The sequence below is a fragment of the Eschrichtius robustus genome, chromosome 11, assembly GCF_028021215.1.
Source record: "Eschrichtius robustus isolate mEscRob2 chromosome 11, mEscRob2.pri, whole genome shotgun sequence".
NCBI classification, from domain to species: Eukaryota; Metazoa; Chordata; class Mammalia; order Artiodactyla; family Eschrichtiidae; genus Eschrichtius; species Eschrichtius robustus.
Window position 1 is genome coordinate 33,598,743 of NC_090834.1, and position 13,369 is coordinate 33,612,111.

General features: G+C 34.2%; 1 protein-coding gene across 4 annotated transcripts in view; it reads right to left on the reverse strand.

Moving 5' to 3' along the window:
• The window catches only part of DYNC2H1 (dynein cytoplasmic 2 heavy chain 1), a 358,559-nt gene that overhangs the window by 321,400 nt on the left and 23,790 nt on the right, over positions 1-13,369 (reverse strand). For all 4 annotated transcript variants that reach the window (XM_068554132.1, XM_068554131.1, XM_068554130.1 and 1 more), the window contains exons 13-19: positions 12,081-12,176; positions 7,452-7,604; positions 6,758-6,856; positions 5,566-5,705; positions 5,255-5,483; positions 4,246-4,373; positions 448-563 (exon numbers count right to left, since the gene is read on the reverse strand). In XM_068554132.1, the coding sequence (XP_068410233.1) occupies positions 448-563; positions 4,246-4,373; positions 5,255-5,483; positions 5,566-5,705; positions 6,758-6,856; positions 7,452-7,604; positions 12,081-12,176 (961 nt within the window). The remainder of the gene's footprint in view (positions 1-447; positions 564-4,245; positions 4,374-5,254; positions 5,484-5,565; positions 5,706-6,757; positions 6,857-7,451; positions 7,605-12,080; positions 12,177-13,369) is intronic.

The window sequence follows — 13,369 nt, forward strand, 5'->3', positions numbered from 1 at the left end:
TATGTAAATTGTTTATTCAGACATAATGCTTACTGCACACTTAACAGACTACAGTATATGTAAACATAACTTTTATATGCACTGGGAGACCAAAAATTTCCCATGGCTCTCTTTATCACAATATTCTTTATTGCAGTGGTCTGGAACTAAACCCACAACATCTCCAAGTTATGCCTGCAGTCATTTGAAGAGATAAGGATAAATACATTATACCAGAATTACCTCCTTTCTCAGTAGCATATGCAACAAACTGATACTAGCTCACACTGCAAATAATAAAAAATGCCTTCAATTTTTAGACCTCTCAGGAGTTGAATATGGAGTTTCCTACTTTATTAAAATTACTTTAAGCACATTTTATTTCATATTACTTTCTAGATTATCTTTTATTTTAATCATCATTGAGATTCATATTTCATAACTATAAAAATGTAAAAGTGTCTTTACCCTGAATGGACTTCTTCAAAGAAAGAACAAGCACGTCAAATAACTTCTGTATGAGATCATCAATCACAGTCTTCACAGGGTTACAATTAATATTTAAACAATCTACCTTGACAGTACTGAAAAATGCCAAAGGACATATTTTGACATGAAAAAGACTAATTACAGGAAAAGAGTCTCATTATAATATGATTTTTTGTAATACATTTTACAATATCACCCAAACATATTATTGTGATCTTTAAGCACATTTAGATTTCATTTAGCAAAAATGCCTTACACATACTAATATGAAGTTTTTCATTAAATAATGACTTTGTTATAATACTACAGTTTTTAATAATCCAATGTATCAGTTTAAAAAAAAAGCAGCACATTATGAATTACTAAAGTATCAACATGAATATATTTAAATTTTTACATGCTTTACTTGTCACAGTATGTAACGTACTTATTTAAAGATTTATAAAATAAATTATTATCCTGTAGTCAAAGTACAAGCAATAATGATAGGGAAAATAAAACAAACATAGAAAGTGAATATAGATTATGAAGACACTAAAGCAATAAAACATACCATTTTATACCTATCTAATTCACAAAAATGCAATGAATTGTTAATTCATATCTTCAATCGTGGGCAAATAGAGAACTCTCAGAACTGTTGGTCAGAGTATAAAATAATACAACTTTTGCAAGGGCAATTTACTTATATCAAATAATTTTAAAATAGATATATTCTTTTATCTTAGTAACTTCACTTTTAGAATTTATCCTAAGGAGATTTTCAGGGCAGACTCCAAGACTTACATACAGGTATCTTCTTCAAAGTATTAATTATAATAGTGAAAAAATAGAAGTAAACTAAATACCAGAATGGCTAAATAAATTATTATATATCTATACAATTTAAAATCATTATTTTTGAGGACCAGATAATGACATGGTGAAATACTAATGATTAGTGTTAAATAAAAATAGCAGGATACAGTATGATCCAAATTTTGTAAGCAGATGTACTAATATGTCCAAAACATCAAATATTAACAGCAATTGTCATTATGTCTTTTTATATTTTAAAAAATTTATAAAACAAATGTACTATTTTAATAATCAGAAAAAAGGCATATATTTTTAAGAACATTAATTCTTTGCATGGTACTCTGAATACAAATTATAATGTTCTAAACAAACAGAAGTTGAACCAGACTCATTCATCTGAGTAAACCTCATATTTATCTTAAATTATATCAAGTAAAAAAAAAGTCTGGAAATTTTGGTCAAAAAAATTATTTAGAAAGACCCTTTTTAAAACATAGAACCAGGTGATATTCTTAGAAAGCAAGTTATAAGTGTTAAATACAGCTTCATTATAAAAATACAATTTTCTCTTAAACTTTTATTTATTTATTCTCAATCACCCACTAACTGGAGAGGTTTAAACTCCAGTTCTTAAGCACCAAAACCTAAGAGTCAATTTGTCTTATACATGAAGTTATTTGATTTTTGAAATCCTGACACAAAATGTCTAAATTTCTAACATTTGATATATGAAAATAGACGATTTTGGTAAACCTAAAAAAATTATACCATATTTTACTAATGAATTAATACATAAAGTGATATGATTACAGCAGAGTTGTACACACTGAATCTTGTGGACAAGACTAATGTTCACCTTTCAATTGAAAATATTTTTAATGTGCAATTGAGGCTTCATTCAGCCATAGATAGAATGGGATGGACATAGATGGCCTACCCCAAAAGTATATCCTTACTACAGTATCTGAAATACAACATCAGAATATGGCTTTTCTAATCTTACAGCATATTTCCCAAAAGTACCCATAAAATAATTATCTGTGTGTATATATATGTGTGTATTAGCTTAGATGAATACATGTTAACTTATAAGCAAGAAACAGAAAAATGAAATATGGCACGTAGGACAGGCATTCTTTTTGTTTTGTTTAGCTTTGACAGGGAAGTATAAATAGAAACCCCATTTATAGAAAAGGACAAACAAATAGCAGTAGCAGCAGTAGAGGTCTTGGGCAGTCAGGTGGCAGCATAAAGTCAAACAAAAATGGGCTCAAAGAGAGTATCCAACAGAGAAATCTCATGTTCAAACATTACAAAAACACTGTCTTTTCCTTACTTCAAAGTAACATTAATGGCACTATCATTATCCTAGTCATCCAAATTCAAACCTTCAAGTCATTCGTCTCTTCTCTATTCCTCATCCCTCATCTTCCTTCAAAAGTAAGACCCCTTAATACCTCATAATATTTCCTCCTCCACATTTTGAATACCAACAACTTGATTCAATTAATTATTACTGGGCTTCTGGATGAAGACAGACGAACCTCTCTTCCTCCAGGATCTCTTGATTCCACCATACAACTCATTATTTCCAGATTAACATTCTTAATGTATAGCTTTGGTACTAACACCCTTCTGTTTAGAAACCTTCAACAACTGATCATTCTAACATGAATAACATCCAAATTCCCTGTTTTAGAATGTAAGACTCTCCCAAATCTGTACTTTATCTACCCCTTTCCAGAAATATCTCCTCTAGTCCCTAATAAAACATTAACTCTAATCAAATTCTCAATTAACCAACTTCTGTTTTCAGTACATAAATCCCTTTCCTGAGAGACTCTGCTTTAACCTCCAATTCTCATTTCTACCCATCAAAATCCTAGTTCAAGTATTTCTATCTTAATGAAGCTTTCCCCTATTTTGCCACAAATGGATGGGATGTCATCATCCTGTAAATCTCTATAGCCTTTAGTCCAGTCTCTAATATGGAATATAGACTATTCTATCTAGTATTAATAACAATTAATAACAACTAGCATTTATTGAGAACTTAACCTATACCATTAATTTATATGCAAATTACTTATTTAATCCTCAAAACACTGAGATAAATAATATAGTTGTAATTACTTTAAAGCTGAGGAAATGGAGGTTCACAGGGTCGAAATGACTGTCAAACTCATGCAGCTAGTAAGAGCCATCTACCTCCAGAGCCCACTCTCTCAACACCTGCGTGTACTTGACTTAATCATCGAACATACTTGTCTTACTGCACTACGAGAGAGCAAGCAACTTCATCTCAGGAACTCTGTCTTCATCTTTCTACTCCCACAGGACAAGGTTTTGCATATTGTAAATGGGCACCAAATAGTTATTGAAAGAAAGAACAAATGGATTAATAAAAGTGATATTATACTTTATAGGTAATATATATACAATTAAACAAGGCCCTTCCTTCCCAGGGCTTATTGCATAGAATGGTTCCAGTGATATGAATTTCAGAGAGTGAGGGGGATGTTCTGGGTTATGAAATGCCCCTCAGAAGGTCTCCTCCACATTTAGGGCAATACCCAGATGCAGCACTACTTTGTGTGCCTCCCAGGGCATTTTGAAAGGGGGCAGAGCCATACAAAATTGGAGTCAAATGTCCTCCAGTATGCTCTCAGTAGTAGATTCTTACCATTCTTAGACTGTGCCCGTGCACATCAAATATTAGATCCTCACCCCAGATCTGGAGAGAAGCCTCTTCCCCCAGTCTGTCCTATCCAACTACGTCTCAGCCAGCCAAACCTCTAGAAGAGGTTTTCTTAGTCTCAGCAATTCTCTACTCAGATGATTCTCAAGTGTCATAGCTGAGCTCTAGAGGAGGTAAGACCGATGACTGGACTTCAGTACCACTAAGTGAAGAGTACCCATACTATCCCATGGCAAGAATTGCTATGATACATAAGTACTACTTTAACTTCTGTATTATACCTTGGAAGTCGTTCTACTTCTTTCCCTTTTATTTTCAGTGCTTTAAAATTTTTCTCCCAATCATGTACTGTGGAAAGATGCTTTTCCACTAGAGGTTCCATATCAACTTGCCCAATTACAATCCATTCCTGTATAAATGGAAAACATATTATTAAAAAAATAGAATAAGTTAACATTTAAAAGATTAGAGTCCAACTATTAAAAACAATAAAAAGGGGCAAATGTGAGGTTTCAAGTAAATTTCAGTTTAAGTATGTAAATGTAATCATTATCACATAGCCTAAAGAATGAACAGGAAAAGAAAACAATACATAAAAATATATTGATCATAAAACTTTTTTGAAGAGACTGCAAAAAACTTTTCTTTAGATTCTCTTCTCAAGTTTGATGTGTCAAAGACAGAATCACTTCTGCAAAGCCAAGAGCTACTATAGGCAACAAATCCGAAAGTATCCAGATTCAATTAATTCCAGAAAAATAAAACAGAAGAAGCACTGCAGCGGCAGTTAAGAAACTTGATGAATTCTCAGTCATATGCCTCAGGATCAATCAAATGAGCAATAAATGCAATAGGGGTTTATCTCTGGAGAGTTAATATGATGCACCTTAACAAACGTTAGAAATTAAATCATCTCAGTTTCATTAACGTTGAGGGCTTCCCTCCATGGATTGCTCTCAATCCAAAGAATAAAGAAAAGGATATATTTTCCTGAAAGGAATTAAAAATGACACAACAGAGTCACGTCAAATTCCAAGTTGATACAACATTCAAAAAAAGAAAAGAAACTAGTTTCTCAATCTTCAAATAGAGAGAAAAAAATTTAGGATAACGTTTTTCTCATCTATAGCATAAATCTAGATTGTATAAGAATTCAAAACTTTGGCTCTCTGGTTTGCATATTTTTACTTTATGCCACACAAGATAATTTGTTGATTTGTACATTTAATACTAATTCAATTAATCAGATGAATATTACAGTAGAAGGACAGAAAATTACATGTTCCATACCTTATGTTGATGTAAAACAGCTGACAATCTCCTAAATAGATCTTCTGCTTTGCTGAAAATAGTCAGAAATCCACTTGCATTTCTATCAATCATAATAGAAAAAATAGATTCATCTCCTGCGTCACCCACTCCCTTAAACTGATTAGGAATGCCGATGAATCTCTTCATTTCTCTATAATATTTAGCTCGAATTTCTTCAAAAGGAGGCTTGAATTGTAATCGTCCTTGTCTGAAAGCAAATAAATAACTTTAACATATAAATTACTGGAAAATTATAGATTGAAAATTAAATTGGGTTTTAAAAATCTTACTTGTATGTTAAGTCTATATTTATTTCTGGCAGATTCTCATTAAGTGCTTCTAAGCCCATCTGATACTGATGTTCCAGAGCTTTGTACAGTTGATGATTCCAGTGCTGTTTCCACGCATGCATGTCACTTGCTTGGAATCCCTAACGTGTTATATTCACATTTTTTATTTAATAATTAGGTGGTAGAATGGGTTTTCATTTAATGCTTTCATATCACATTTGGTAAAATTATAAACAAAAAAACCCTCATCTTAAATATCTTACAACATGTAATTCCTTAATTGCTACTTGCATATATAAAGTCAAATATGAAAATCTCTAATCTTCATGCTTATAAATAGTACACAAAAAGATCAGAAAAATTTTAAAAATCAAGTTAATAGTAAATGTGTTTTACATATGGACTTTATGATCCTATTAAAACAATAACAACAACAGGAACAATAGTTTATTTTGTAAATTTCTTAGTCCTTTTTCAAAAATTCCCATCAAGTATAACTCTTCTATTCCCTTCACTCCCCCTAAATAATCCATTGCACATTTAAAAACATGATAAATTTAAAATACAAGAATGCACAGTATAGTTTACATACTTTTTTGCTTCCACATAACCATAAACATATCAATTCTAATACTTTAATTTTTATTTTTTTTCTTAAAGTTCTAAGAGCTGAAAAATATATGTAAATGTTTAAGATACTTACCTCATATTCCACTAAGATCCCTTTACCACCTACTAGGTAGACTCTGTGCTAACTACTTTTGTACAGATCATCTCGTATCAAAATGCATGTGGAACTGACATTTTACCCAAAAAGAAAAAAAAATTCTGAAACAGAGTTATTTCAATCATTAGGTTTCTGCCTAAACTTAACTTTGTCACAACAGACGTAACAATCACCTAAAAGAAAACTAACAAATGATAGATATTTAAGCACCGCATCAGAGAAACTATTTACAAAGTCTAAATTGAGGGATCTGGCATTCCGTAAGACAAACAGAAACATATTTTTAAACGTAAATGCATTGCTAATTTATGGTCTTTATATATAATTCAGTCAAATTCTAAATTTATGAGGAATTCATTAGTAAAGATTTACAGATAACCTTTATGAACTTTTCATCAATTCATATATTCACATTCTGAAAAGGTCATATTTCAAAGTGTAGACACAAAGTAAAACACACTTTACCTGTGCTTCTACACTTGCTAAGCCAGTCCTTAATTCTTGTAATCCATCTTTCCACCGCTGTTGCTGCCGAAGCAAGTCAATGTTCATAAGAACTACCACCTATTAAAAATTAGAACATAATAATTTCAGTAGAAAATCTTGACAGGCACCACCTTACCCAAGTGATAAAGGTTAACTCAACCTATAATAAGACATATCAATACCTAATCAATGTACTGAGAAAGGCAAAATATCACTTCTGTGGTATTCCTACCAAAATTGTATAATCTCAATCTAAAATGAGAAAGCATCATATAAAACCAAATCAAGAGACATTACAAAATAACTGACCAGTACTCATCAAAAGTATCAAGGTCATGAAAAACAAGCTAAGACTGAGAAGTAGGAGACTACAGAGCCTCAACATTTAAATACAAGGTGGGATCCTGGATTGGACACTCAAAAAGAAAAAGGACATCAGTGGAAAAAGTTATAAAATTCAAAACAGTTCATTTCCTAGTTTTGATAAATGTACTATGGTTACCTAAGTTGGTGACAATAGGGTAAACTGGGTGAAGGGCAAGTGTGAACTCTTTAAACTATTTTTGCAACTTTAAGTCTCAAATTATTTCCAAATAGGAAGTTATTTAAAATTATAACCTACTTTTTAAATAATACTATTCATAGCTTATTAAATTTTATAAATAAAATATACCTTTTCACAAAATGTAATGTGCCATTTTCTCAGTCTTCTATTTTCAGTGGCAAGTCGTTCAGCAGCATTTTGGAGTTTTTGGATGTAGCCTTCTAATTCTTTAGGATTATCCCAAGTAACTTGTGACTTTCCCCCACTTGCTGCTTTTGAATTCTAAGGTTCAACAAATGACATTTAGTATTTAACACATTTCTTTTTTTTGAAAAGATTCAATATTCTACATCATTAGTCCAATTATCACTAACATTGACCTGCAATAAAAGAGCACACAATAGTTTTTTCCATTTTATAAATGATAAGGCATTCTGCCCAGAATTGAGTAGCCCCATTCCTTCCAAGTTCTCCCTCTTACAACTAAAACACCCTGGACATAACACAACAAACAAGCATAGGAAGACTAAAAGATAGAAATAAGGAGGTGGACAGCCTAGAAACCTTGGGAATTGAGGAACAACACACCTGGGTTTCCTTAATGTCTCCCTCATATCCCGGACAGGATGCTGGAGAAGTCTCCAACCTGGAACCACCCCCAGAGACAGACAAAAAACCTCCAGAAGAAGCCTGTTCCCTTTATCCACAGGACCAGGAAAACAGTGGCCTAATGACAGAAAACCTTTTTAGCAATAACCACCCTACTCCAATTCAACACCAATTGAAACCCATCCCCTTCTTCAGTTTCATTGGGATCAGGAAGTGAGCTGATCTTCCATCCCCTGCTTATGTCAGTGGGGCTTAACAGAGAGCTGAGCCTCTACCCCCATTATGCTGCAACAGAGCAGTGTGAATCAGCCCTCCACATCCTCCAAATCATGTCAATAGAGCTTAGAAGGGAGCTAGGCTTACACTCTACTTGGAGGCAACAAGACACTGCCAATTGGAGTCCCACTTTCGTGGGAAGGTGTCAGTAGGGGAAAAGGGGGCACTAAACTTCAACTCCACTCATCTGAAAAGGAAGCAGTGCAAGTCAGTGTTCCATTTTTGTCAGGATGGTATCTGCAGAGCCCAGCAGAAATTTTAACATATACACTCACCCTGTCCTCAAGCTGTACCTCACTGTTTCAGAGAGAAACAACGCATCACTTAGAAAGGAATGCAAATTTGAATGGCAGTGGATTTCTCAGCTGAAACCATGAGGGCCAGGAGGAAGTGGAACAACATTTTAAAGTGCTAAAAGAAAACAACTGTCAGGCTTCCCTGGTGGCGCAGTGGTTAAGAATCTGCCTGCCAATGCAGCGGACTCGTGTTCGAGCCCTGGTCCGGGAAGATCCCACATGCCACGGAGCAACTAAGCCCATGCACCACAACTACTGACCCTGCGCTCTAGAGCCCACGAGCCACAACTACTGAAACCCGTGAGCCTAGAGCCCATGCTCCGTAACAAGAGAAGCCACTGCAATGAGAAGCTCACGCACTGCAACAAAGAGCAGCCCCCACTCGCCGCAACTAGAAGAAAGCCCATGTGCAGCAAGGAAAACCCAATGCAGCCAAAAATAAATAAATAAAATAAAATAAATAAAACATTAAAAAAATAAAATAAAGTAACTTAGAAACAATTTCTCTAAAAAAAGAAAAAAGAAAAGAACAGAAAACAACTGTCAACCATGAATTATATATCTGGTGAAAACATCCTTCAGGAATGAGGGAAAATAAAAACATTCTCAAACAAAAACTAAGAGAATTTGTCACTAGCAAACCTACTCTTAAAAGTATGGCTAAAGGAAGTTTTCTCAATAAGAAGGAAATGATTTTTTTTTTAAAAAGCGTGTAACTTTAGAAAGGATAAAAGAACATTGGGATGGAAAATGTAAATAAAAAATAAACTATCCTTCTCATGAGTTTCTTAAATCATATTTGATGATTGAAGCAAACCCCATCTGATGCAGTGTTTTATGTATGTAAAGGATACTAAATATTTAAGACAAATATATAAAAGTGAAGAGAGAAAAGAGACCTAACTACAAGTAAGGTTTCTATACTTCACTTGAACTGGTAAATATTAAGGCATAGCAAGTCTCTGGCATATAGTGACCCTCAATAAACAGCTGATGAATGAACGAAACTAAACAATTATAATAAATTCAATAGAATACTCTGTGAATCAGTTCAAAAAGTATTTACTGAACAATTACTACACACTACTTACTGTCGTATTACTAGAGTATAAAAATAAATAAATTAGAGTTCCTGCTCTCCAATACAGAGTGTGGCCAGGGGAGTATTAAGAACATTAGTGTTCCTTCTCCTCCTATCTTAGTTTTTGTCCCCTACTATGTCTCATTTAACATATGCTAAATATAATTATTTACTACTCACAACCTAATTTCTCAAAATAAGCTTCCTCTTTAGAAATATCAACAGATGTAATTTTGAATACATTTATTAGAGAAGAAAGGGCTCTGAACACTCTGATTTAAAACATTATCTATTAGGTGAAAAGTTTAAAAATAATAAAGTATTCTCCCATTTTCAAAAAGTACACTTGTAAATATGCACAGAAAAAAAAGTTTAAAAAGATATATACACTTAAGAATGGCCAACTCTTGGTAGTACAATCATAAAACATTTGTTCTTTTTGTTTACCTATATTTTTGAAACTTTCCATCATAAACTCAAATTGAGCTTTGTCAATAAGAAAAAATTTTTAATAACATCTATAATATGAATTATATAACTTCTAGTAAATTTTAAGCCTGAGAACTAGTGTGCATTAAAAAGTTAACTTAGCAGGTCTGACTGCTATCCCTTAAAAGTTCTGCTTAAAAGATTGGCCCTTAGCTGGCATCTGAGAACTTGGATTTTGGAAGAGTTCCCACCACTCTAATTTATAAGAGTGGCTCACTGTACCTAAACAATATGGTTTATGCTGAACACTTGATTGTCTTCTGGGAATCTGGAATTTTGGTACATATTAAGGCAGAAGATACCTACATGACCAGTCCCCAATAAAAGCCTGGGCAATGAGTTGCTAATGATCTTTCCTAGTAAAGCAATATTTCACATGTGTTACTTCTTGCTGGAGAAATTAAACATGCCCTGGGTGATTCCGGTGGGAAAGGACTCTTGAAAGCTTGCACCTGGTTTCCCCAGGACTTCACCCCATGTACCTTTCCCTTTGCTGATTTTGCTTTGCATCCTCTCACTGTAATAAATCATAAGTAAATCATCTGTGAGTACAACTATACCCTGAGGCCTATACGTCCTCCTAGTAAATCACAGAACCTGGGGGTGGTCTTGAGAACCATGACACAACTAGCTATCCACTTTAAATGAAAGAAGAATTAATGGGTATATCCCTCTTCTACTTATCTTTTAAAATATTTCTTGTCTGTGAAGACTAAAAATGTTTATTTCAAAAAGTGAGCAGGGGCTTCCCTGGTGGCACAGTGGTTAAGAATCCGCTTGCCAGTGCAGGGGACACGGGTTTGAGCCCTGGTCCAGGAAGATCCCACATGCCACGGAGCATCTAAGCCCATGCACCACAACTACTGAGCCTGCGCTCTAGAGCCTGCGAGCCACAACTACTGGGGCCCGTGTGCCTAGATCCCGTGTTCCGCAACAGGAGAAGCCACCGCAATGAGAAACCCGCGCACCGCAACAAAGAGCAGCCCCTGCTCGCCGCAACTAGAGAAAGCCCGCGCGCAGCAACGGAGACCCAACACAGCCAAAATAAATAAATAAATAAATTTATCAAAAAAAAAGAAAAAAGTGAGCAGTCACATACTAACAGTGTTAAAAACTAGTGTGGGTTTTCCTAATTTCATATGTGTGGATATTTAAATAAGCATAGATAAAGAGCAAATAAAACTTAAATTATAAAATCAGGAGATGATGGAAAAGCACTAAAGAGTCTTGTATATAAGGACCTCGCACTTCAGTGAATAAGTAAATATAATAGCATACAAGTTTGTATACAGTAAGTCCCCTACATATGAACAAGTTCCATTCCAAGAGCACGTTCGTAAGTCCAATTTGTTTGCAAATCCAACAAAGTTAGCCTAGGTACCCAACTAACACAATCGGCTATATTGTACTATACTGTAATAGGTTTTTAATACTTTTCACACAAATAATACATAAAAAACAAACAGACACAAAAAATTAAAACATTTTTAATCTTAGCAGTACAGTACCTTGAAAAGTACAGTAGTACAGTACAACAGCTGGCATAAAGGGGTTGGCATCAAGTGAACAGGAAAGAAGAGTTACTGACTGGAGGAGGGAGAAGGGGTGGAAGATGGTACAGCTGAAGGATCGTCAGCAACAGGAGCCGGAAGGCAAGCTGCAGTTTCACTCATGCCTGATGTTGATGGAACGCACCTTCACATCTTTGAAAGTTCGCAACTTGAAGGTTCATAGGTAGGGGACTTACTGTACTATATATATATAAATATATATATATATATAAATGCAATTGATCAAAATCAGCACCAAAATATGTGAAACATTATAACTGTTTAAATCTACAGTTGTAAAAAATGTTACTTGTTAAGACTGAAGGAAGTCACTGGGGAGCAAAATAAAGCCTTAGATCAATGGCTGTGTTAAGCTGAAGGGTATACGAAAAAACTAAGAAATAAGAAACATTTCACATGTAAAATCTAATTATAATAGCATAAAAAGTCCATTTACCTTAATTATCTGTTCAAACGCTAAGGCAGATTGTAACATCATTGGTCTCTGACTTTGAATCATTTGTTGATCGATAGAATTGTAAAAATGTGCCACCTACAAAGTAAAATTCCAATTAGGAACGATTAATAATAAATAGCAACTTAATTTTAAATTTTTCATTTTTAATTATTTGAATGGAAATATTAACTCTTCTCAATTATAAAATTTAGCAAAAAATTAGTTTTTCATCTCCAATAGAGCACTTACGCGTGTATTAATGTACAAGAGCAGCAAGTGTAAGTATGTGCTGAGTTCATATAACCTGCCAAGTCATGTTCTGGTGGGTGATTAAACAAAGACTATAAAACCTAGTCCCTGGAATCAAGAAGTTCACAGTCTCATAGGGAACACAGAGGAAACCAGTAAAGCATGTTAAAGTGCTAAAAAACTGAACTTATTCTTGCAACTCTAAGAACCTGTTCCTTCGTCAGTATATAACACAATGATTTATCCATTTCTCAGACCAAAAAAAATCTTTGAGTTGTCCTTAACTCTTCTCTCACATCCCACACCAGTAGAAGTCTATTGACTATACCTTCAAAACATATATTGAATTCAACCACTTCACCCACCTCCATCAATCCCACCCCAATTCAAGCACCCTCATCTCCTGGCAAGACCAGTGCAACAGTATCTGAACTGGTCTGTTTCCAACTGTGGCCCTATGGTCTATTCAAAGCATTCAAAGTAGCCAGAATAGTCTTTTCTTAAACATAAATCATATCATACCTTTAGCCTATTCAAAACTTTCAAATGATTCCCCAAAATATTTGAGAATAAAATGTAAAATCCTAAAATTCTTACCTGAAACCTTCCAATGGTTTCCCAACACACTTAAGAATGAAATCCAAATCTACAATCCTTACCTTGGCACATTATACATAAACTGGTCTTTAGCCCCACACAAACCCCTCCCTAATTGCACTGCAGTGAAATTGGCCTCCTTGCTGTTTCCCTAACTCTAGAGTCTTCCGTAAGAAACTCTGAAAGTCATTCATTCCCTCTGCCTGCAACAGTCTTCCTCCAGATATCTGCATGGTTCTTTCGCTCATTTTGCCGTGTCTCTTCTCAAATATTACATTTTCATTAAGGTCTCCCCTGGCCATTCTGTATAAAATAGCAGCATTTATCACAGTCCTATTACTGTTTTCTTTTTCTTCAAATATGTGCTTATCACTACCTAACACTGTATTATTCATGCATTTGCTATCTATGTCCCGTAATAGTGTCACTCAGTAAACGTTTGT